Here is a 21646-nt window from a genome sequence, read left to right on the forward strand (position 1 = left end):
TGCAGATGTGGAACATTGCTAACAGTCCGGTTCCGGAGAACTTAAAAAAGTCGGCTACTTTCCCTTCCCTTTTCTATACCATTAATTGATAGATTTTTTTTCTCGCCTATATTCTTGCTCGGTACCTTCCATTGACGGATAAATCCAGAAGCAATAATGGCAGCATCAGCAAGGGACATTAACCTCTCCACGTCTCCTACGGCCTCATTTCAATCTGCACCGTCGAGCCATGGAGGATCAGCTCTGGGAAGCCGCACCATCCCACTTGCTAATGCGAAACACCTGAAGCCATTCGCCACTGAGGATATCAAAGTACTACTCCTGGAGAATGTCAACCAGACGGGCAGGGATATTCTCACAAAACAGGGCTACCAGGTTGAATTCCTCAAATCATCGCTCCCAGAGGACCAGCTTATCGAGAAAATCCGGTCGGTTTTCCACGGTATATCTGTGCCATCTTGTGAGATTTATAGCTGACCTAATGATAAAATTCGAAGTGATGTACATGTCATTGGTATTAGGTCTAAGACGAAACTTAGCGCTCGTGTCTTGAAGGAAGCCCGGAACCTTATTGTTATTGGCTGTTTCTGCATTGGGACCAACCAGGTTGACCTTCAGTATGCAGCTGAGCATGGCATTGCTGTCTTCAATTCCCCTTTCAGCAACTCCAGAAGTGTTGCTGAGTTGGTGATCGCCGAGATCATTGTTCTTGCCCGTCAACTTGGCGATCGGTCAAATGAAATGCACAATGGTACTTGGAACAAAGTGAGCAACAAATGCTGGGAAATCCGTGGGAAAACACTCGGTATGCTCTCTCGCCCGAGATAGTAGAAGCTGGCTGACTCAACTTAGGAATCATCGGTTATGGTCACATCGGCGCTCAGCTTTCAGTTCTAGCCGAGGCCATGGGAATGTCGGTCATATTCTATGATGTAGTGAACTTGATGGCACTCGGTACAGCGCGGCAAGTGCCTACCCTTGAAGGACTCCTTGCACAAGCCGACTTTGTTACCTGTCATGTCCCCGAGCTTCCGGAAACCAAGAACATGATCGGGCACCAGCAGTTTGAACAAATGAAGACGGGCAGCTATCTCATAAATGCTAGCCGCGGGAGTGTCGTTGATATTCCAGCACTTATCCATTCCATGCGATCTGGTAAGATTGCAGGAGCCGCGCTTGATGTCTATCCTAATGAGCCGGCTGGCAATGGTGACTATTTCAATAACGACCTCAATACATGGGGAGCAGACCTTCGTAGTCTCAAAAACCTGATCTTGACCCCGCATATTGGAGGCAGCACTGAAGAAGCACAGCGTGCAATCGGCGTTGAAGTTGCGGAGGCATTGGTGAGGTACGTCAATGAAGGTACAACGCTCGGCGCCGTCAACCTCCCAGAAGTCGCCCTTCGATCATTGACCATGGATGAATCAAATCATGCTCGGGTAAGGCACTTCGTGACCTATGAGTTTATACCCACAATTAAGTATATGTCTAACGTATGGCATACAGGTCATTTTCATTCACCAGAATGTTCCTGGTGTGCTGCGGAAAGGTACTAGCCATGCGACCCGTGGTTTCTTGAATGTCTAGGTTGCTGACGCTCAACAGTCAACGAAATTCTTGGGGATCACAACGTTGATAAGCAAATGACCGACAGCAGAGGTGATGTATGTTCATCTCGATCAGTTTGTTTTCAAATCCCTCGACTGACTGAGTGCAGGTGGCCTACTTGATGGCTGATATTAGCGACGTCGACAACTCTACAATCAAAGACTTGTATGAGAGACTTGAGAGCCTTGGATGTACGTACCATTTTGCTCCATGATGTGTTTTTTTCTTCCTCTCAACCTTGTAACCGTCATCGCTAACCATGGCCTTCATTGATCGCTCTTCTGTTTCTTTAGCCCGAATTATGACTCGCATCTTGTATTAAGAAAGCCAGGGTTAAAAAGCACGAGGCTGCTTGTTGCGCCGAACTTGTCGACGCGATCTATCAAGGCTGATTTTGCGTCAGTGCTCTTTCAACAGCAGTATCATTACAGAGTGGGGACGAAAAAGCAATGTAAATCATTTCTCACAGTTAATTAGCATACGTTCATTTGGAGCCTATGCCTCAATGGACTTTCATAGGGGGTCATTTACTAGGCTTCATTCTGAAGCTCGCGCAGCTACTCTGCAACTATTGGCAAAATGTTCAACACCGCCTCACAATTTGATGTATCAACCAGAATTTCCAGTGAGCTTATATATACGTTAGCTTCAGTATATAATGCTTTATTTAAGCTCATACTTCATAAGCCGGAAAACATTGGGGGTGGATATGCTTTCTATGTTACTTTCAAATTGGTGTATACACAAACTCATATTTATCGAGACCAGATCATCTGCGATAGAAAGCTCTATCCGTGTCACGGGCACCATCTCTCGCCAAGGGACTCCGGCTCCTTCTTCTGGAATGACTCTCACGTGATTGATCATGCCTATCAGTACTAAGGTTGATGTTGTTATCCCTTTCACGAGAATAATCAACTGCATTTGTGTTAACATGAGCATGGACGTGTGAATCCACATAAATTTCGGGTCGCCCACCTGCACGGTTATGATCTCTTTCGCGTCCAATTCTGCCCATGTTACCAGAGTGCCATTGATGTGCCGATGCAGGAGGTTTTGGGGGTAAGCCACCTCTACGCCAAGGACCTGAATGTGACTCCTCATCCAGCCTAGCTTGTGATGTGTGCGATTCGGCGAGTCGATTGTCGGAAGAACGAGCCTGAGAATGTCCATGGCCCGCACTGGGATGCGGCCTGCTCGAACGGACGGCACTAGGGAGACGGCTACTCTTATTCTCGGCAACAGGCGGTCTGATACCAGATGCAGTAGTCCAGCTTCCATTTGTGGCCATTGCTATGGAACCTCCAGTGGGTGCAGGGGGCATAACGGCTCTGTTGCTCCGAAATCTTCTTCTGTCAAGTTCGTGAGAATCTTCGAACGATGGCAGCTCACCGGGACGTGCAGGTAGTGGTGGATCAGCAAAATAGGGATGATTTAATGCATCAATGGCATTGATTCTCTTCTTCCAATCAAGCCTCAGAAGCTCCCTCAATAAGGAGACCGCATTGGAGCTTTGACTATGTGGATGTTAGAACCTTGTGGTTGATAGTTCATGTTGAAAGGAAAGGAAACACCCATACTCTCTGAAAACCTCAGACAACCTCCCGGGTCTGTTTCCAAAGCTCTTTACACCATCACATCCAGGAAGCAAAGACCATCCTGGCATTGTCTCTTCGGTAGGTGAGCCGACTAAATTGAAGATAAGGTGAGCTTGGTTGAGATCACTGTTGCCAGCGAGAATCGGTTTCCCTTTGAACATTTCGCCGAAGACACAACTGGCCGCTGTCAGAAAGGTGTTTGACTCATCACGGCAAGTAGAGCGTGCTCTCACCCGACACCCCACATATCAATTGCTGTAGTGTAACGCCGAAGTTGAAGAAGAAGCTCCGGAGGGCGGTACCAGCGAGTCACAACAAGAGTGGTGTAATCTCTTTTTGCTTCTCCGCCACCTTTCCCGGGTTGAGGAGGAGGTTCCTCATATGGGCGAGCCAGACCAAAATCAGCAATTTGAAGAACACCCTTATTGCTGATGAGTAAATTGGCCGCTATGTTACTATTAGCCACCCACGTCCATTCCTGTTCGAACATGGCGAATCTAACCTTTCATGTCGCGGTGCAAGATAGAGTTCTGGAGCAGGTTAGAATCATGACTTTGACCACTGGATAATTCGATTGTACCGCGTGCAGATATTTAAGCCCTTCCAGAAGTTGTAACATATAGCACTTGATCTGGGCTTCAGTAAAACGGACACTCGGATTCTCTAGCAGCCCTGAGAGATCGTGTTCCATGTATGGGGTGACCATATACATGCTTGGCTTCTTTCGGCCTTCCCCTGGAGAATAATCAGTGCGAGCGGATTTCTATTAATTGCTTTGGCCTACCTTTGCTGCGCTCCACGGCCATCTCTCTGAGGTGTAAGATATTAGTGTGAGACAACATTTTGAGGAGCTTGATCTCACGGAGAGCGGTTATGGGGAACTTCGAAAGGGTAAGTGAGCTTGGTCATATCGCCTAAGACAGTCAGTCCTTACCCCATCTCTCTCATTGTGCATAAGGATCTTCTTTAGCGCGACAATGGTATTATCTCTCTTCGACCTGGCTTTGTATACCTCCCTGTCCGGGTCTCAATATGCGACACGAATAAAACAGGCAGCTACCGGTACATACCCGAAGGTACCTTCACCTAATTTGCCCAAGAACTCAAAGTCCCGTATATTGGTACATCCACGAAACCTGGGGCTCCCATTCCCCTGTCTCTCAAGAGAGGTTGCAACCATTCTCGAGAACAGCTACCCTGATCGACAGCAAGAGAACGGGCCCTAAAATGCGATAAGCCCAGTGCTTGTCTCTTCCTTGGAAACATTCGAAGGTTTGAGTCGACAGATGAGATTTCATGTGTGTGACATGCAAAAGTAAGGGCCCTATGACACTTTGATAGTGGCGATGTGTGTGGTATCGGAGCACGGTATCGGACTTTTATGCCGGGTAAATTAGAAGAAGCACTCTAATGGGAACTGGACGGTATGAAGGACTTGACGTCAACATGACAAGTTACGCATAGATTTGACTGCCAGAGATGTAAATACCGAGCATTGCGAAAGATCAATAAGTGCCTGTCCTTAATATTGCAGGTCTGACCCTCGGCGGAGTGCCTGGCGCCCGCAAACATTTCAAAGTGTCCTGAGTCACATGACACATGCGTTCCCGTGACGTTCGAAGTGCAGACATCATAGGCATCTTTGGAAGACTCACTCTATCTGTCGTGCACTTTCCGGCATAAACTGGGGAGATTGTCCATCACGCTTAACTCCAAGTCAACCAGAAAGTATCTTGTCGTGGAACCCCATAAATTTCACTCAACAAGCTAACGTATGCAATATAGAAATGGCGTCAAGTCATCCTATCCATGTTCATCCCGCACGACCTCTGTATCGCTTTACGGCTACGGCGTTGGGAGCTAGCATGTGGTTTTTCGTAAGTGAATTCATGATTCTCATCGTCCTCAGAAAGTCACTAATAATATCCTCCATCATTATAGTTAATGTACAGAGCCAAGAAAGATGGACCCGCCCTTTTAGGCTGGAAGCACCCTTGGGATCATTGAGGGCGCAATGGGCTACTGTATCAACCACTTCGCTGAGAGACAAATACAAATATGAGCCGAACGGACATTTCTTGAGATGTATAGTCGAAGAAATAACTGGACCAGCCAAGCGGACTTGTGGCCTCCAATGTCTCAACTCTGGAATCGAGACAAGTTACAGGCTTATTGGAAGCTCCAATAGCTCTTTCTCTTTCTATTCATCAACTTGGACCATTGCTCAGAGAAAGCGATCTAATTTCGCATTTCCTCGAGTAGCATCTTGTATCGACGGCGTTTCTTCGACTGACCTGGTCGTAGTTTTTGACGTAACTTCCCCACCTTGCGAGCAAGGTTGGGAAAAATTCTTCTTTCTGCCGTCCAAGCAATTAGGAAGCTTCCGCTAACAACTGCGAGCAACTGCCAAGCAAAGTAGTCTGGGAGAGACGTCAATTGCATGACACGTCTGAGCCACTGAGTCGGTCTGAAAAGCATGTAGCATGAAAAGAGTAGAGTCATTAGGACCATGATCAGGTATGGTTCTAAGGATAATCAGCTTCTATCTCCTAAAGTGTTGACAGTCTTTGAATGAGACTAACTGTTTGAAATCATCGGCTTGCGAAATGGCGGTCCGGCGCTGAGCACGACGCTCGACAATATGTATTGGAAGCTAGAGACCAGGAAAAGTACAGTATTTGCAGAATTCTCAATGTTATCCTCTAAGCCCGCGCGGGGAGGGTTGAACCTGGGAAGTGGATCAGCAAATCTTCGGTACATGCATTACTTCGAGAAAAGCATGAATTTCGACGCGTACCAGGGTTGCAGCTGGACATATTTGTATGCCACAAGCTGCGTAGCTACACAAAGGGTAATCTGACCGAGCAATGGAATCAGAACTTTGCGTGAGACGAGGTCGGCGGTAGGCCGCTTGCGAGAAAGTATAGGATGGGGGTCAGTCCATCCCACTTGAGTTTCATCAGTATTTGCTTTGATATTGTAGGCGAAATGCAACTTACTAAAGATCGCAATCGGTAGGATCAGAAAAAGATCAATGAAGAGGAACTTATGCTAGTCAGTGACGATACTCGCATGGTCGTTATCGTGTGAAACATGTACCTGGAAATCACCAAGATTTGACGCTGACGCATACAACAGGCTCACAGTCGCAAACTGTATGGCCGAGTAAAGACTCATGTACTTGAAGCAACAGAAGCTGGTAACCAAGGCACCTCTTCCTTCCCTAGAAATAGATTTAGCAGCGAGCTCCCTCGACACTAGGCAACATGTTCTTTACCTAATAAGCGTGGGTACACATGAGATATCGAATTGGCGACTGGTGAACGGGGCAGCAACAGAGGCTTCAGCATCGGATAATGATATACCAACGTCAGCAGCTTTCAACGCGCCGCAATCGTTCGCGCCGTCGCCACAGAATCCACAACAGTAGTCGAGGGACTGCAGCTTTTCAACCAGTTCATGCTTCTCATCTGGCGACATTCTTGCGAATACGCTGCCACGCACGAGCATCTATAAGTATGTTTGTTAGACCCGAATTATAGCAGATGCCACTGCCGGCACTAGTCGTCGCTTTATTTACACATACTCTGTTCAGAATTGTTTCGCTGCCGAAGTCAATTGCCCATCGGAAAACTTCGCCACTGACAGCAAGAGAGTAATTATTTAGGTTGGAAACATTGCCAGGCACCGAAAGGTCAATGCTTGCTGCGTTTACATGGGGCTTTCTAAATCAGCGAGAGCCACCAAACAAGACACTTGAGTCATACCATAAGTGTAGTCGAGTCGAGCCTGATTGCTGGGTCATCGACGCTTTCCCAACAAAGCGAAGCACCCGTATCATGTCCATGCCCTATGAGTAGAGTTAGTAGAAATTTACTTAGATAGATTAATCGTAGCAGGAAGAGCTAACCTTGCGAAAAATGAGGAACAAAACAATGTTCATTGCTACTGACCAACCCGCACTCACGAGCTACACTAACTGCCGTGAGTATGTTATCACCTGTACACATGACGTTGCGTATGCCTGCTTGATTAAGTTCAGTTATAGTCCCCGCAGTCTTTGGCTTAAGCTTATTCTCAAATATAATGAACCCGAGAAATTCAAGATCACACTCAGCATCATGACGAGTCATTTTCTGAATCTTCATCCAGCTTAGCTTTGGCGCATGCTTGGCAGCACAGGCAATAACGCGATAGCCTTTATGTGTATAGTAGCTCAAAAGCTCGTCATAATCACGGGGCACTGGGGAGTTGATTTAGTAGTGTTTACAATAGAGTGGATTGGGACACTGACAGCTTCCTGGGCGACATATAGCCTTAACACTTTCTGGAGCACCTTTTACGAAAGTGCTTGCTCCAGAATCACCAAATCGGCGTACAATAACACTTGCACGACGCAGCTCTGAGACGAATTCAAAGTTGCGCAATATGCCCAGCTCTACATGTGCCTGTTAAGTATCAGCATCCTGCTTTAGTGAGTCGGAATATTATATGAGATGTTGCCATACATGTGGGCCCTGCTCCTGGTGGGAACCAGCAAGGGTGTCAGTGGGCTCTGGAGGTTTTGCGATAGATGGCATGATTCTCTCAGAGTCTGACTGCTCAACATGACTTCCTCCCTCTATAAAAGACCATCCAGTGAACTGAAACATTTTGACATCGAGAGGATCACCCAATAATTCACCATCAACCACTCTCAGAGAGTGGCATGTTGCCATGGTGTAGAGGATATTATCGTGACGAGTGTCCCTCTGTATAGTAGTTCTGTCCGCCAGGGGTGCGGTGTCGAAATAAATGGTAGAAATCAATCCGGAGAAGCTACAGCATAGTCAATAGACGCACAAAGGACAAGTAAATATGTATTTCCCAAACCTCTCATTTTTGTCGGCGACCCGAATCCCGAGTACGTCTAGTCCGTCCTCAGTGAGGGTTCCAGTTTTATCAAAACAGATTATATCTAGCTTTCCGCCCACATTGACCCTAAACAATATTAAACCAAGTCCCCAAGACTAGAATCTCGGACTTCTCACCTCTGTGGACTGATGCAGAATATCTTATGATTCTTCAGTCTTGAAAGAGCAAAATTCGTTCCTATACTCAATGTAGCAGGTAGCGCTGGAGGCACGACGATTGTGATCAGATCCAGTGCTCGGACAATAATAAATTGCCAAGGAAGCTTGTCTGTGTTAGCAACGATAAGTTCGGTAGTACATTTGGATGCCCTTACTCCTAAGCGGATGAAGTTCACAAAAGAAGCAATGAACCCTAGAATAGCGATGATACCCATAACTGAGATATACCGGAATGAATCCCGATAAAACTTGAAGCCCGAGGGCTTAGGAAAGAGCATTGACCGGATAAGGGCGCCTTTAGTTGTGAGAAACCCAGTCCTCACAACAACTGCTAATGCTATAGCTTCATCATCATCAACATTCTGTGGGCGCCGTGCCCTTATTACCTTCGTACCACTAAAAAGAAAGTGCTTTGCAAGGTTGGGATTGATAGAAGGGCCAGTTAGGTTTAGATACTTCAGTGCATCATCCGTAAGAGGAAGTTTGGTGACTGGGACAGATTCACCTGTTATTCATTAGTTCATCTTCTCAAGAAGGCAGACATGTCTTTCAGACCTGTCAGCATGCTTTCGTTGACTATGCAGTCACCAGACAACAGTATACAGTCACAAGGAACTTGCGTGAGGGACGGATCCGAGAATTCGTAGACATCGCCGGGGACAAGCTCTCGGGATGGAATAGATCTCCCTGTAAGTTAAGACATGAGCATATTTCTGGCACGTGGAAGATGAGCCACACATGGCTCCACCTACAGAATCCATTGCGAAGAACACGGGTGTCGCATTCAAATAGTGATAGCTCTCTTAAACGATTCATTGTCTGAAGGAAAATAAGCACCCTTGAAGATAGCGACAGGCCCACGGAAACGCACCGCTTTTGTTTCAATGACAGTAGCACCAATGCTGATGAGTGAAATGAGAAATATGCATACAGCATAATAGTAATATTCATCGAGCGACCAAAGTACAAGGCTTGCCAGCTGGAAGATATAGAATGGGTGAAAAGCCTACAAAGTCAGGTATCGAAGTGGAAAAGCTCAGGGTTCCACACTTACCTCATCCATAAGCAGTTGAAACGCAGGCTTCTGCTGAATGTCAATGAGATTTTTCCCGAATATTTGTTCGCGATCGTCACGATCATCGGCATCCAGCCCGAGTCTCATTCCTTTCACATTTGTCCATAGGGGATCTTTCCACCCATTCACCAGGCAGAATTTATCCTCGAGCGGATTATAAAAGAAGCGAAGATATCTGTAATCGATGCGTTTCAATTGGGCAATGGTGGGGTCATTATCTTCGTCGTATGAATGGCAGTCAGGATCGGCGAAAATCGTAGACAAGGGGCGCCCATAATCTTGACTGTCGACTTGTTGTACTTGAAATCGATTCCATTGATCCTGACACTAGATCAGCAACAGATAGATAGATCTCGGAGGTAAAGCTTCCTACCTCAATCACAACCCATTTACAAGCACAAAGAGGGGCTGGTTTACCTAACAGGCGAACGCGCCATTTGGGAAACCATCGAAAGAGCAGGTAAGCGAACCCGAACGACAATGCACACAATATGTAATAGAGTACAAGACCAGTGATGCTTGTCGAAAACCCCGCAATCACAATGGTAAGATCTTCTGAGATGATGTGGACTTTCTGGCTTGTTATACTTTCGCCTGTCCAGTTTTGTGCGTACGATGCAACAGACAATGACCGCCGTAGCAGGGGGTCTTCAACTGAGCCTCTTGAATAAGATTGGCGCTTAGAGGACCGTATCGATTCATTTGTGTCATTTAAGCCATTCACGGACACATCGTCCATGTCGCTCTCGACGTCCAATGCATCCTCGGGTGGCCACAATGTGTGATCCTCATCGTCGTGAAAATATGTAAAGCTAGTGGTAGAGTCTTTCCGATCTCGACGGTGAGAGAATGAGACAACGCTTGATGGTATACTCTCTGATATTGGACCATCATAAACCTAGTTGGGTCAGTGATACGTAGCGAAACAGTTTCCCTCGCGACATACCTCACTACGAGCCATTTCAACCTCGGATACAATGCTATAGCTAGAAGACCGTCAGCAAGGGAAAAGAGACGATTGAGTCTGGTGTCAAGGACCTGCTTCTCATAGAATTGCGCCGGTTTTCTGCACCGGGCAAATAAACCTCGGATGGCTGCGACTGCCCTTGACGATCCTCCATGTTTATTGATGCGCCCTGCTGCTCTGCTTCTCGGTGCTCAATTTGGGGGGGAGGGGGCTGTTTGTCTCGGTGATAGTGTCTGCGAGGTTTGTGATGACAGCGAGCAACACGGAGAATATGTCAACCTAATCCATACCGACAGTTGGTTGGCTGATTGTTCTGGTGGCTACTGAGGGTCTATCTGGTGGTCTATGTGGTGTTGGAACAGGAAAAAGTTGCTTTAGTCATTAAGCGCGTGTTGGATTAAGTCATAGCCCAGCAGTAGTAGAAACGGGGTCTTCCGGAGATAGTTAAGTTCCCTAACTTATTTAGGCACGTAGGCTAAGTTTTTACGTTACTGTACTGTAAGTACTCCGTACTAATGAGAAACATCAATACACATGCTTGCTGCTCAAAACTTCCCTGATAAAGACCACTGCTTAAACTGCAGAACGCCATACCTACCTTCATCGCTGACGCTGCCCATGTGTCTCCAAAGAGTCTCTTTTATATATATGGGCAGAAGGTGGTCTACCAGAATAGCAACAAAACCGAACATGAACAGGGAGAAAAAGACAGTCGGAGGAGAAGGAGAAGGAGAAGCAGGAGAGAGAGGAGAGAGAGAAGGAGAGAGAGAGGGAGAGAAAAAGATTCTTATGTGTAGCAGAAGTTGTAGAGATCGGCTGGAATTGTTTTTCTGTCTGGCAGTGATACCTACCATAATTTATACCCTAGCACCCCTTAGAAAAAGGCTTCGACGCAATTTATGTTTTTAGGAATGCCGGAAGGCTAATCTGGATTACTGTTTTCTGTATGAAGGTCAACGTGTTACGGGCACTATTATAGACAAATCAATCATAAAGAACATATAGAAAGTATATGTAGAAAGTAAAGTCCAACAAATTACCCCGGTACGGTCTGCTCTAATTAGCAGCAAATTAGATTTGTGGTTGATCAAGAGTTCCTGTGTAGTTAATGCTAGAGGCGAGAAGATACGGAGTAGAAGTCAGTAACTAACATTTATTGTTGGGAGTACCGAGCAGTCCTCAACAGCCTTCGTCCCGCCAAGCCCCTCGGCCCAAGGGCGCTAATAATCCCACCAAGCCAGTATTCCAGACCTCGCAAAACTTGGGTGTATCAAAATCTTCCTCCACACTCGCCTTTACACACCCTTAAGCCAACTCAGCTTTGTACTCCCCAAAATAGTTTCCTCTGCTTGTCAGATCACGATGTCTGAACCCATCAGGAACAAGAAAGCGGATATTCCGATCGCGCCGTAAGTTTTTTTGACCGTCTAACTGAATCTCAAATTTGCCGCATGCTAGGATTCGATTTCTGATGATACCTGACACCATAGGACACCTCAAAACACTCCAGCTAATAACGCTCCTATCTCTTCCCATGCCCAGCAACCTGGAATTGCCAGCATTAAAGAAGGTAACTGAATGCATGGACTGTCGCCTCCCTTGGTGATTCATCAGACGCTCATTTATCTCCATAGAGTCCCTTGACCATGCTACGGCCGCTTCTCTTTTCGCACGCAACCCGGGTCTAGTCTCCATGATTCAGGGGAAGCTGGGCTCTCTTGTCGGCCGCTCTTCAGGCTACATCGAGTCCCTACCCGTATCCGTTCGCCGGCGAGTTGCTGGACTGAAGGGTATCCAGAAGGAGCATGCTAAGCTAGAGGCTCAGTTCCAGGAAGAAGTGTTGGAACTCGAGAAGAAGTATTTTGCGAAATTCACTCCTCTTTACCAGAGACGTGCTACAATAGTCAATGGTGATACGGAGCCCACTGACTCGGAAGTTGCGAATGGCCGCGACGAGGAGGAAGACGCTGAGGCCGAAGGCGAGGCTAGCAAAGATGAAGCCGATGATTCAACAACAGCTGGAATTCCTGAGTTCTGGCTATCGGCCATGAAGAATCAAATTTCCCTTGCGGACATGATCACTGAACGCGACGAAGAGGCCCTGAAGTATCTCACCGACATCCGGATGGAGTATCTTGATCGCCCTGGATTCCGACTTATCTTCGAGTTTTCTAAGAATCCCTTCTTTTCGAACCAATCCATCTCGAAAACCTATTACTACAAGGAAGAGAATGGGTACGGAGGTGATTTCATTTATGATCATGCGGAAGGCACCAAGATCGACTGGAAAGCGGACAAGGATCTTACCGTACGGATCGAGAGCAAGAAACAGAGAAACAAGAGTATGTCACCACGTGCTGAAATCTCAACTTGTTACTAAAATCTCCAGATACCAAACAAACCCGTGTTGTCAAGATAACTGTTCCCACGGAGTCTTTCTTCAATTTCTTCTCACCCCCACAGCCCCCCACCGATGATGACGATACTGTCGCCACTGATATCGAGGAGCGTCTCGAACTTGACTATCAACTTGGAGAAGATATCAAGGAGAAGCTTATCCCCAGAGCAATTGATTGGTTCACCGGGGAGGCTCTTCAATTCGAGGAACTAGGTGACGACATGGACGAGGATGAATTTGATTTGGAGGATGATGAAGACGATGAAGACGATGACGATGACGATGACCGGGATACTGACCGCGATGTCGATGAGGACTCAGATGAAGAGGTATGACTGATTCAGATCATTGACCATTAACGCATGTTCATATGCTGACACAGTGGGTAGGACGGTACTTCTAAGCCGAAGAAGGAGGCAGCAGAATGCAAACAAAGCTGAGCAGGGCGGCTTGATCTGACGCAGCCATAAGAAGTGTATCTCAGTCACGACCGGACCTATATGCGCTTGGTTGTCTCAGCCGATTCCTTCTACGCCCGTGCGCCTTTTGTTCGATTTCTAATATTGCCTCAAATTGTCTCTCCTATCATATGCCTCTTACTCCTAATCTCTTTTTATGTTCATGCACTAGCAATGTTCTCAGATACAAACATCTTAAAGTCTTAAGTTTCACGGGTCTGCGCCGACGCATGGATCTTCGTTAGCGAGTCTCTTGATAATCTTTCCCCTATAAATTAGGATACTTGCCTCTGTCAAATTCCCAGGTTGCTTGGGCAGTCAGAGCTTACTTTCGTTCCTGGTGTCTAATTAATTGTTTCCATGATATTGCGAAAATAACCAGCAGTAGCGGAAGAAAGACTTGCCGGAGAAGCTCATTATCAAAAAAGCTCTTTTCATTGGAACGGAGGTATTGGGTGGAAGCCATGTTCAGTTCGAGGGGGTCATCGCAATATCTGTTCACCACACCGCTAATTGCAATAATGGTCGATGTTGTACGTAAGACGGAAATTAGTCGCAGCCATGCTCAATGCACAAGATTGAAACATCATGCTTAGATCAGAACATGCACCTAAGGTTCAGTTAACGGGATTATACGTCATTTCTCTTCACCTTATTCTTAGAGGCGAACAAAAATAGTAGATGTGTATCAACGAAGGCCTTTCGTTAATGATGATGACCCTTGGCATTGGCTTTGACAACTGTGGAGAGTGTCTCGATAAGTGGCGCGGCCGTCCAGGCCCGCCTCAGGGGCTGCGGCTCGCGGCTCGCGGCTCCGGGCTCGGTAACGCCAGCTGTTAGCCAGTTCAATAATTTCTCCCTGGAGGAGAGCATGAAGACTGTCTTCTTTCTCAAACAAACCTCCTACGATCTTCCGTGTGTCAAGGCTATGATTCTCTGACGTCTGGATTGAACTCGATTATCTCCTTTTTTGTTTTTCGCTAGATGCATGCGACATCGGCCATCCATACAAGATTGTCCAAAGTCTTACACTGGTTTTCTGGCCCAATCTTGTTCAGGATATCGTCTTGAGAGTCAACAAAGTTGTTAAATGGCTCACAACTACGAGGTGGGCACGAGGGCCTGGCAGCCCGATCCGACCGAGGGCTGGATCGCGTCTGAGGTGAAGGAGAAACATGTAGATGGAGACAAGGTGCAACTCATCTTTTCCACAGAAAATGGAGAGGTACGTTACCATTGTTCGCATCTTTGCGAGTCATCAATGCGGGCGGCTAAATTCTCTCTGGGTTTAGACAAAAACCTTCGAAACCAGTCAAGCTGAATTGCAGATTGACAACAACCCGAACTTGCCTCCGTTGATGAACCCTGCCATGCTGGAGGCCAGTGAGGATCTCACAAATTTGTCGCACCTGAATGAGCCTGCTGGTAGGTATCAATCTTGCAGCCATAGCGCAATGGTAACTGAAATTCGTGAAGTCCTCCAGGCTATAAAATTACGTTATGCACAGAAAGAGATTTATACCTACAGTGGTATCGTCCTTATTGCTACGAATCCCTTCGCCCGGGTCGACTCCCTCTATGTTCCGCAAATGGTGCAAGTATACGCTGGCAAACACCGAGCATCTCAAGCACCTCACCTGTTTGCCATCGCCGAAGAAGCATTTGCGTAAGAGCCGATCCTTCGTTCGATCTGTCTCCCCAGCTCACATAATCTGCGCAGCGATATGCTACGAGATGGTAAGAACCAGACCATTGTCGTTTCTGGAGAGTCAGGGGCCGGAAAAACCGTCAGTGCAAAGTATATCATGCGATATTTTGCAACCCGCGAGTCCTCCGATCAGCCTGGCAAGTACACCACAAGTCGGGCCGATGCAATCAGTGAGACCGAAGAGCAGATCCTAGCCACCAATCCTGTCATGGAGGCTTTTGGAAACGCCAAAACAACACGCAACGATAATTCTTCGCGCTTCGGAAAGTATATCGAAATCATGTTCGATGACAAGACCAATATCATAGGTGCGAAAATCAGGACTTATCTCCTGGAAAGATCTCGCCTGGTGTTCCAACCTCTCAAAGAGCGGAATTACCACATCTTCTACCAGTTGGTAGCCGGCGCAACGGATATAGAGAAGCAGGACCTTGGTTTGACTTCGATTGAAGATTTCGATTACCTTAGTCAGGGCGGGACGCCGACGATTGATGGCGTTGACGATCGCACAGAGTTTGCTGCGACCAAAAAATCCCTGAGTACCATTGGCGTGCCTGAGAAGACTCAAGTGGAGATCTTTCGGGTCCTCGCAGCCTTGCTTCATCTCGGAAACGTCAAAATTACTTCCACAAGGACTGACTCCAACTTATCATCTTCGGAGCCTTCTCTTATGCGAGCCTGCGATATGCTGGGAATCGATGCCATCGAGTTTGCAAAATGGATAGTGAAAAAGCAGCTGATCACGAGGGGCGAAAAGATCACGTCTAATCTCACACAACAGCAAGCAATCGTCGTGAGGGACTCTGTTGCCAAGTTCATTTACTCGAGTTTGTTCGACTGGCTTGTTGACAAAATCAACCGTGGTTTGGCTACTGACAATATCTTGAGCAACTTCAAGTCCTTCATAGGCGTCCTGGATATTTACGGATTTGAACACTTCGCAAAGAACTCCTTCGAGCAGTTCTGCATCAACTACGCCAACGAGAAATTACAGCAGGAATTCAACCAGCACGTCTTCAAACTTGAGCAAGAAGAATACATACGCGAACAGATAGATTGGACATTCATTGACTTCTCAGATAACCAGCCTTGTATTGATTTGATTGAAGCGAAACTGGGTATTTTGTCTCTTCTGGACGAAGAGTCTCGACTACCCATGGGCTCAGATGAACAATTTGTGACGAAACTTCATCATAATTTCGCCGCGGACAAACAGAAATTTTATAAAAAACCACGTTTTGGCAAATCTGCGTTCACGATCTGCCATTATGCTGTTGATGTAACATATGAATCCGACGGGTTCATAGAGAAGAACAGGGATACTGTGCCTGATGAGCACATGGAAATTCTGCGCAGCTCATCTAATGAGTTTGTGAAAGAAATTCTTGATACCGCTGCCGCTGTTCGCGAGAAGGATTCAGCTTCTATCTCTTCCAAGCCTGTTGCTGCGCCTGGGCGCAAGATTGGAGTTGCTGTCAACCGCAAGCCTACTCTTGGTGGTATCTTCAAGTCGTCATTGATTGAGCTTATGAACACGATCAACTCGACAGATGTTCACTACATCCGCTGTATCAAACCGAATGAGGCCAAAGAACCCTGGAAGTTTGAAGGTCCAATGGTTCTCAGTCAATTGAGAGCTTGCGGTGTGCTTGAAACTGTCCGCATCAGTACAGCAGGATACCCAACACGCTGGACTTACGAAGAATTTGCTATAAGATACTACATGCTTTGCCATTCGTCGCAATGGACGTCGGAGATTAGAGATATGTGTCATGCCATTCTACAGAAGGCTCTTGGTGACGGCACTCAGAAAAAGCAAGACAAGTATCAGCTAGGCCTGACAAAAATTTTTTTCCGCGCTGGTATGCTTGCTTTTCTTGAAAACCTCCGCACATCCAGGCTCAATGAATGCGCAATAATGATCCAGAAGAACCTGCGATGTAAGTACTACCGGCGAAGGTATCTTGAGGCTCGTGCCTCTATCCTTACAACTCAAGCTCTGGCGAGGGGCTTTCTTGCGAGACAGCATGCGGCTGAGACACGCAAGGTCAAAGCAGCTACAACCATCCAACGGGTGTGGAGAGGGCACCGGGAAAGGAGGAACTACACTCGAATTCGCGCCAATTTCGTACTTTTCCAGTCAGTCGCAAAAGGATTTCTCTGCCGACAAAACATCCTGGATACAATACATGGCAACGCAGCGAAAGTAATACAACGATCATGGCGTTCTTGGTGTCAGTTACGCGCGTGGAGGCAGTACCGCCGGAATGTTATCATCGTTCAAAATCTCTGGAGAGGCAAGCAGGCCAGGAAGCAATACAAGAAGCTTCGGGAGGATGCAAGAGATCTGAAACAAATCTCCTACAAACTCGAGAACAAAGTGGTAGAATTGACTCAGTATCTTGAATCACTGAAGCGTGAGAACAAGGCTCTGAACTCACAATTGGAGAATTATGAGACTCAACTGAAATCTTGGAGAAGCCGTCACAATGTCCTTGAAAACCGTTCTAGAGAGCTACAGGCCGAGGCCAATCAAGCTGGCATCACTGCTGCTCGATTGACCGCTTTGGAAGACGAAATGAACCGGTTGCAGCAAAATCATAATGATGCGCAGGCAACAGTCAAGAGACTTCAGGAGGAGGAAAGGATATCACGAGAGTCAATACGTTCTGCAAACCAAGAGCTGGAGCGACTACAGCAGCTGAATAGTGAAGCAGAGGACGAGAAAGCTTCGCTTCGTCAACAAATTGTGGAACTCGAGGAACAGCTCGAGATTGCAAAACGAACCGTTCCCATAAATGGTTTGAGTGGTGATCAACCGAACGGTGGGCCAACCCCACCTCCTGCGACCGGCTTGATCAACCTGGTGTCCTCGAAAAAGCCCAAGCCTAAGCGACGCAGCGCTGGTGCTGAACGGATTGACACCGATCGTTTCAGTGGAGCTTACAACCCGAGACCAGTCTCCATGGCTATCCCGAGTTCTGCAATGGGACGTCAGCCATTCACCGGCAATACATTCTCTCCAGGACTGGATTCTGTTGAGGTAGAGCTTGAGAATCTACTATCTGAGGAAGATGAACTCAATGAAGAAGTGACGATGGGCCTGATTCGCAACTTGAAGATCCCACTACCCAGTTCTACACCGCCTCCTACAGAGAAGGAGGTTCTTTTCCCGGCATACCTAATCAATCTTGTAACCTCAGAAATGTGGAACAACGGATTTGTGAAAGAATCGGAGCGCTTTTTGGCCAATGTCATGCAGTCTATACAGCAGGAGGTCATGCAGCATGACGGCGACGATGCTGTTAATCCTGGGGCCTTCTGGCTCTCTAATGTACACGAGATGCTCTCGTTCGTGTTTTTGGCCGAAGATTGGTACGAAGCCCAGAAGACCGATAATTTCGAGTATGACCGCTTGCTGGAGATCGTCAAACACGACCTAGAGAGCCTAGAGTTCAATATCTATCATACCTGGATGAAAGTGCTGAAGAAGAAGCTCTTCAAGATGATCGTACCGGCGATCATCGAATCCCAATCACTTCCGGGTTTTGTCACAAGCGAGACAAACCGATTCCTTGGCAAGCTTCTTCCATCCAACAACAATCCTGCGTATAGTATGGATAATCTCCTCAGTCTCCTGAACAATGTCTACAAAGCGATGAAAGCTTTCTATCTTGAGGAGTCTATCATCACTCAAACGGTGACCGAACTTCTTCGACTCGTGGGTGTTACCGCTTTCAATGATCTTCTTATGCGAAGAAACTTTTTGTCCTGGAAACGTGGGCTACAGATCAACTACAACATTACTCGCATTGAGGAATGGTGTAAGAGCCACGATATGCCTGAAGGAACACTGCAGTTGGAACATCTAATGGTAAGCATGTCTGGCCACTATTCGATATGAGAGGATACTAACCCAATCCAAAGCAAGCAACCAAGCTCCTACAATTGAAAAAGGCCACCCTGAATGACATAGAGATCATACAAGACATCTGTTGGATGTAAGAACATATTTCCAGTCTTCGCCTTGCTACGCCGAATTCACATGACGCTGACCACTGTACATCAAGGCTGTCTCCAAATCAGATACAGAAGTTACTGAATCAATATCTTGTTGCTGACTACGAACAGCCTATCAATGGCGAAATTATGAAAGCGGTTGCGTCTCGTGTCACCGAGAAGAGCGATGTGCTTCTTCTTACTCCCGTTGACATGGAAGACAGTGGCCCGTATGAAATCGCAGAGCCGCGTGTCATCACAGCCTTGGAGACATACACACCGTCCTGTAAGTGAGATTCGAAGGCTGTGGCCGCCGCAAGCCTCACTGACATTTTCAAAGGGCTACAAACACCGCGACTGAAACGGCTTGCCGAAATAGTATCAGCACAGGCAATGGCTCAACAGGAAAGGTTGGATATGACAGAAACGAGCGAGGGAGCGATCCCTGGCAAATAACTTGTACATTGGAAATAGCCCTATCACATCACAATGGCCACCTGGTGAAAACTTCAGGGACTAGCAGCCCTGATTGCCCGCTATTTGATTCAGCAAAAGTGCACCATCATCTTTCGTCGATTTTATCTCAAAGCCGATCATCACGTGCTTTCCCTGCCTTTCTCTCTCACATTCCAAATTTCTCTTCATTATATATTACCATTGCATCAACAATACTGTTATCGATCGAGCAACCAAGATTCTGGTTTGCAGATTTGCTCAAACCGCGAATATTCACCCACCAAGGAACGCTCGGACTTCCGGGCTGACTTCTGGGCATACTTGGGGTTTGGAGCGCAGTAGTGCTTGTGGGGTTGTGGAGAAAAGAATTCGTACGTACCCGTCGGCGCTGACCAACATTTTGACAACACTACATTTCTTCCATGTTTCCATGTTCTAGTCGCCAATCTCAACCCAAGAGTCGTCTCACAGTTGATCAAACTAGCCACATTTTTTTTTCATTGGGAGCATCGCAAACATGGCGCCTCTAAAACAGTTGAACTTCATCACGGGCAACAAGAACAAGTTGGCTGAAGTGAGGGCTATCCTAGGCAGTATAATCCATGTCGATAGCCAAGCGATTGATCTGCCCGAAATTCAGGGCACAGTCGAAGAAATTGCCAAGGACAAATGTAGACGTGCTGCAGAAGCGGTAAGCAGCGATCTTCTGATAATTCCGAGGGTGAAAAGATATTAAAACAAGGTTGTTCCTGCTAACGTGATCGAACAGATTAGAGGTCCAGTCTTGACGGAAGACACGGCTCTGGAGTTCCATGCGCTGAAAGGTCTACCTGGCCCATACATGTAATGTCTTCAGTGCCTGAAAAGGCTTAAGCGTGACATGCTGATGTATGACCAAGCAAATCGTTTCTTGACGCCCTGGGCCACGAAGGGTTGAACCGAATGCTTGACTCATTCGATTTAAAAACAGCAGAGGCCGTCTGTACCTTTGCGTTCTCTGAAGGCCCTGGGTCGGAACCTATCTTATTTCAGGGTAGAACCGAGGTAGGATTGAACTAAACCTGCCATCGGGATTTGCAACTGACGCCAGCTGTGAAGGGAGCTATTGTCCGCCCAAGAGGCCCCGCAAACTTTGGTAGGTGTACACAGGAACAGACAGGAACAGACAGTCTTTAATCTAATCACTTGTGATTAATTCATGCTTTTTTTCTAGGTTGGGATCCGATCTTCGAATACCAAGGCAAAACGTATGCCGAGATGGATAAAGACGAAAAGGTACCCTACGGAATTCCCTCCCCTCATTTTACTTCATTGGTCGCTAAATCTTGGTTAGAATCAAATCTCCCACAGATACAAAGCTCTAGTCAAACTGCAAGCCTGGCTAACCCGTGAAAGATCCTGATCTGATTCTTCCCAGCTGTGATGGAGCCTGTTTGAGGCGATTGAATTTGACTTTAACATGTCAGTAGTAGTCAGTCTGTATTTAGTGCCTGGCTGCTCTTCCAGGACTCTATCCAGCCAGAGATTCGTGCGCAATTGGATTCTACATCGTCATCCTTTTCACTATTTAACTCAACCACAATCTCTTCGTCGAATGATTCGCGGGCTTCCTCGAGAAGAACACCGAATATTTCCGCATCCAAATTTTCTTGCAGCTTTGCTTGCTTGTAGCCCCTGTGAAAAAATCGAATCATAGTCAGAAACTAGGCTTTCTGTATAAACGAGTTATTGAAGACTAAGGTTTGGAGGTACCTCGATGTTAGACGGTCATATAGAATGGACGTGGATGGGCAACGTAGAACCACCACGAGATCAACCCAGGACTTGGGGAAAAGATCACAGGCATGCCAATCAATCAAGTAGCCACCTCTCAGCAGTTCCTCTTCGACAGCATCCAGAAGCTGAAATTAAGATTGCTTAGTATGCCGCCAAGTATTGAACAGGCGTGAGATCATAAAAAGGACACAAGATATCGGGAACCTATATTGGACGCACTTTGTCTTCATCAACAACCCAGGTTTGCAATTCCTGGTCGTAGGTGTCGTAACAGCCCCGGTCTTTCGCGATCTGATTGATCGAAAGATGTCGCAAACCAGTCTCCTCGGCCAGCTGTGCACAGTGAACAGTTTTACCTACACCAGGCGTCCCTGTAATGACTATGTTCGGAGTTGTTCGCATGCTGAAACCTCGCTGTGCAGGTTTTAGCACTGAAGCCTGCTGCGGTGGTTGATAGTCATCGCAAGGCAAAATTTCTGGTGGCGGCTCAATTGGTTACTTTGCCTTGCGTCGCGGGGCACAATCGGA

The 21646-nt window shown here is 46.9% G+C and overlaps 8 protein-coding genes across 8 annotated transcripts; 5 read left to right on the forward strand and 3 right to left on the reverse strand.

Moving 5' to 3' along the window:
• Positions 1 to 156: 156 nt before the first annotated feature.
• Positions 157 to 1825, forward strand: BO72DRAFT_500950 (D-3-phosphoglycerate dehydrogenase; the record flags this gene model as incomplete). Its single annotated transcript, XM_040948934.1, has 6 exons — positions 157 to 428; positions 498 to 805; positions 853 to 1442; positions 1510 to 1552; positions 1609 to 1667; positions 1721 to 1825. 6 exons carry the CDS (start codon positions 157 to 159, stop codon positions 1823 to 1825), a joined length of 1377 nt encoding a protein of 458 aa, XP_040796460.1.
• A 474-nt stretch (positions 1826 to 2299) lies between these two features.
• Positions 2300 to 4737, reverse strand: BO72DRAFT_531860 (CDC2/CDK family serine/threonine-protein kinase). The gene is made up of 9 exons (XM_040950403.1): positions 4280 to 4737; positions 4144 to 4225; positions 3994 to 4090; positions 3790 to 3944; positions 3712 to 3739; positions 3443 to 3656; positions 3192 to 3386; positions 2590 to 3128; positions 2300 to 2529 (listed from the first exon to the last, which is right to left on the reverse strand). Exons 1-9 carry the CDS (start codon positions 4387 to 4389, stop codon positions 2381 to 2383), a joined length of 1569 nt encoding a protein of 522 aa, XP_040796461.1. The 5' UTR covers positions 4390 to 4737; the 3' UTR covers positions 2300 to 2380.
• Positions 4738 to 4853: 116 nt separating this feature from the next.
• Positions 4854 to 5629, forward strand: BO72DRAFT_452634 (uncharacterized protein). The gene is made up of 3 exons (XM_040945770.1): positions 4854 to 4937; positions 4995 to 5086; positions 5151 to 5629. Exons 2-3 carry the CDS (start codon positions 4997 to 4999, stop codon positions 5214 to 5216), a joined length of 156 nt encoding a protein of 51 aa, XP_040796462.1. The 5' UTR covers positions 4854 to 4937; positions 4995 to 4996; the 3' UTR covers positions 5217 to 5629.
• Positions 5448 to 10721, reverse strand: BO72DRAFT_439602 (putative P-type ATPase; the record flags this gene model as incomplete). The annotated part of the gene is made up of 22 exons (XM_040943420.1): positions 10395 to 10721; positions 10303 to 10342; positions 9730 to 10254; positions 9336 to 9677; positions 9153 to 9287; positions 9034 to 9100; positions 8837 to 8968; positions 8437 to 8786; positions 8240 to 8385; positions 8082 to 8189; positions 7718 to 8027; positions 7504 to 7657; positions 7336 to 7452; positions 7120 to 7233; positions 6977 to 7059; positions 6796 to 6930; positions 6487 to 6719; positions 6309 to 6432; positions 6209 to 6254; positions 6001 to 6157; positions 5792 to 5937; positions 5448 to 5734 (listed from the first exon to the last, which is right to left on the reverse strand). Exons 1-22 carry the CDS (start codon positions 10475 to 10477, stop codon positions 5448 to 5450), a joined length of 3834 nt encoding a protein of 1277 aa, XP_040796463.1. The 5' UTR covers positions 10478 to 10721.
• An 895-nt stretch (positions 10722 to 11616) lies between these two features.
• On the forward strand, positions 11617 to 13588 carry nap1 (histone chaperone NAP1). Its single transcript, XM_040945771.1, has 5 exons — positions 11617 to 11732; positions 11814 to 11893; positions 11958 to 12665; positions 12713 to 13050; positions 13111 to 13588. Exons 1-5 carry the CDS (start codon positions 11686 to 11688, stop codon positions 13159 to 13161), a joined length of 1224 nt encoding a protein of 407 aa, XP_040796464.1. The 5' UTR covers positions 11617 to 11685; the 3' UTR covers positions 13162 to 13588.
• A 396-nt stretch (positions 13589 to 13984) lies between these two features.
• Positions 13985 to 19520, forward strand: BO72DRAFT_273899 (type V myosin). The gene is made up of 5 exons (XM_040940224.1): positions 13985 to 14404; positions 14472 to 14845; positions 14900 to 18761; positions 18815 to 18888; positions 18958 to 19520. Exons 1-5 carry the CDS (start codon positions 14270 to 14272, stop codon positions 19178 to 19180), a joined length of 4668 nt encoding a protein of 1555 aa, XP_040796465.1. The 5' UTR covers positions 13985 to 14269; the 3' UTR covers positions 19181 to 19520.
• A 96-nt stretch (positions 19521 to 19616) lies between these two features.
• On the forward strand, positions 19617 to 20765 carry BO72DRAFT_414712 (non-canonical purine NTP pyrophosphatase). Its single transcript, XM_040942550.1, has 6 exons — positions 19617 to 20033; positions 20112 to 20185; positions 20242 to 20386; positions 20441 to 20477; positions 20556 to 20617; positions 20676 to 20765. Exons 1-6 carry the CDS (start codon positions 19860 to 19862, stop codon positions 20742 to 20744), a joined length of 561 nt encoding a protein of 186 aa, XP_040796466.1. The 5' UTR covers positions 19617 to 19859; the 3' UTR covers positions 20745 to 20765.
• BO72DRAFT_452638 (nucleoside triphosphates FAP7) lies at positions 20674 to 21605 on the reverse strand. The gene is made up of 3 exons (XM_040945772.1): positions 21338 to 21605; positions 21095 to 21243; positions 20674 to 21016 (listed from the first exon to the last, which is right to left on the reverse strand). Exons 1-3 carry the CDS (start codon positions 21518 to 21520, stop codon positions 20815 to 20817), a joined length of 534 nt encoding a protein of 177 aa, XP_040796467.1. The 5' UTR covers positions 21521 to 21605; the 3' UTR covers positions 20674 to 20814.
• Positions 21606 to 21646: the final 41 nt, after the last annotated feature.

The sequence above is a fragment of the Aspergillus fijiensis genome (genome assembly GCF_003184825.1).
Source record: "Aspergillus fijiensis CBS 313.89 unplaced genomic scaffold BO72scaffold_75, whole genome shotgun sequence".
NCBI classification, from domain to species: Eukaryota; Fungi; Ascomycota; class Eurotiomycetes; order Eurotiales; family Aspergillaceae; genus Aspergillus; species Aspergillus fijiensis.

What these genes read in the sequence shown, in the direction of transcription:
- BO72DRAFT_414712 (XM_040942550.1), top strand. Translation starts at nt 19,860, where the DNA reads ATGGCGCCTCTAAAACAGTTGAACTTCATCACGGGCAACAAGAACAAG. An exon ending in GTAGACGTGCTGCAGAAGCG is followed by an intron (nt 20,034 to 20,111) that starts GTAAGCAGCGAT and finishes GTGATCGAACAG; the next exon opens with ATTAGAGGTCCAGTCTTGAC. An exon ending in AAGAGGCCCCGCAAACTTTG is followed by an intron (nt 20,478 to 20,555) that starts GTAGGTGTACAC and finishes CTTTTTTTCTAG; the next exon opens with GTTGGGATCCGATCTTCGAA.
- BO72DRAFT_273899 (XM_040940224.1), top strand. Translation starts at nt 14,270, where the DNA reads ATGGCTCACAACTACGAGGTGGGCACGAGGGCCTGGCAGCCCGATCCG. An exon ending in TGCAGTTGGAACATCTAATG is followed by an intron (nt 18,762 to 18,814) that starts GTAAGCATGTCT and finishes CCCAATCCAAAG; the next exon opens with CAAGCAACCAAGCTCCTACA. An exon ending in ATACAAGACATCTGTTGGAT is followed by an intron (nt 18,889 to 18,957) that starts GTAAGAACATAT and finishes CTGTACATCAAG; the next exon opens with GCTGTCTCCAAATCAGATAC.
- BO72DRAFT_531860 (XM_040950403.1), bottom strand. Translation starts at nt 4,389, where the DNA reads ATGGTTGCAACCTCTCTTGAGAGACAGGGGAATGGGAGCCCCAGGTTT. An exon ending in GGCTTAAATATCTGCACGCG is followed by an intron (nt 3,740 to 3,789) that starts GTACAATCGAAT and finishes AACCTGCTCCAG; the next exon opens with AACTCTATCTTGCACCGCGA. An exon ending in AAGAGATCATAACCGTGCAG is followed by an intron (nt 2,530 to 2,589) that starts GTGGGCGACCCG and finishes ACACAAATGCAG; the next exon opens with TTGATTATTCTCGTGAAAGG.
- BO72DRAFT_452634 (XM_040945770.1), top strand. Translation starts at nt 4,997, where the DNA reads ATGGCGTCAAGTCATCCTATCCATGTTCATCCCGCACGACCTCTGTAT. An exon ending in GAGCTAGCATGTGGTTTTTC is followed by an intron (nt 5,087 to 5,150) that starts GTAAGTGAATTC and finishes CCATCATTATAG; the next exon opens with TTAATGTACAGAGCCAAGAA.
- nap1 (XM_040945771.1), top strand. Translation starts at nt 11,686, where the DNA reads ATGTCTGAACCCATCAGGAACAAGAAAGCGGATATTCCGATCGCGCC. An exon ending in AATTGCCAGCATTAAAGAAG is followed by an intron (nt 11,894 to 11,957) that starts GTAACTGAATGC and finishes TTATCTCCATAG; the next exon opens with AGTCCCTTGACCATGCTACG. An exon ending in ATGAGGACTCAGATGAAGAG is followed by an intron (nt 13,051 to 13,110) that starts GTATGACTGATT and finishes CACAGTGGGTAG; the next exon opens with GACGGTACTTCTAAGCCGAA.
- BO72DRAFT_452638 (XM_040945772.1), bottom strand. Translation starts at nt 21,520, where the DNA reads ATGCGAACAACTCCGAACATAGTCATTACAGGGACGCCTGGTGTAGGT. An exon ending in GGGTTGTTGATGAAGACAAA is followed by an intron (nt 21,244 to 21,337) that starts GTGCGTCCAATA and finishes TCTTAATTTCAG; the next exon opens with CTTCTGGATGCTGTCGAAGA. An exon ending in TATGACCGTCTAACATCGAG is followed by an intron (nt 21,017 to 21,094) that starts GTACCTCCAAAC and finishes ATTTTTTCACAG; the next exon opens with GGGCTACAAGCAAGCAAAGC.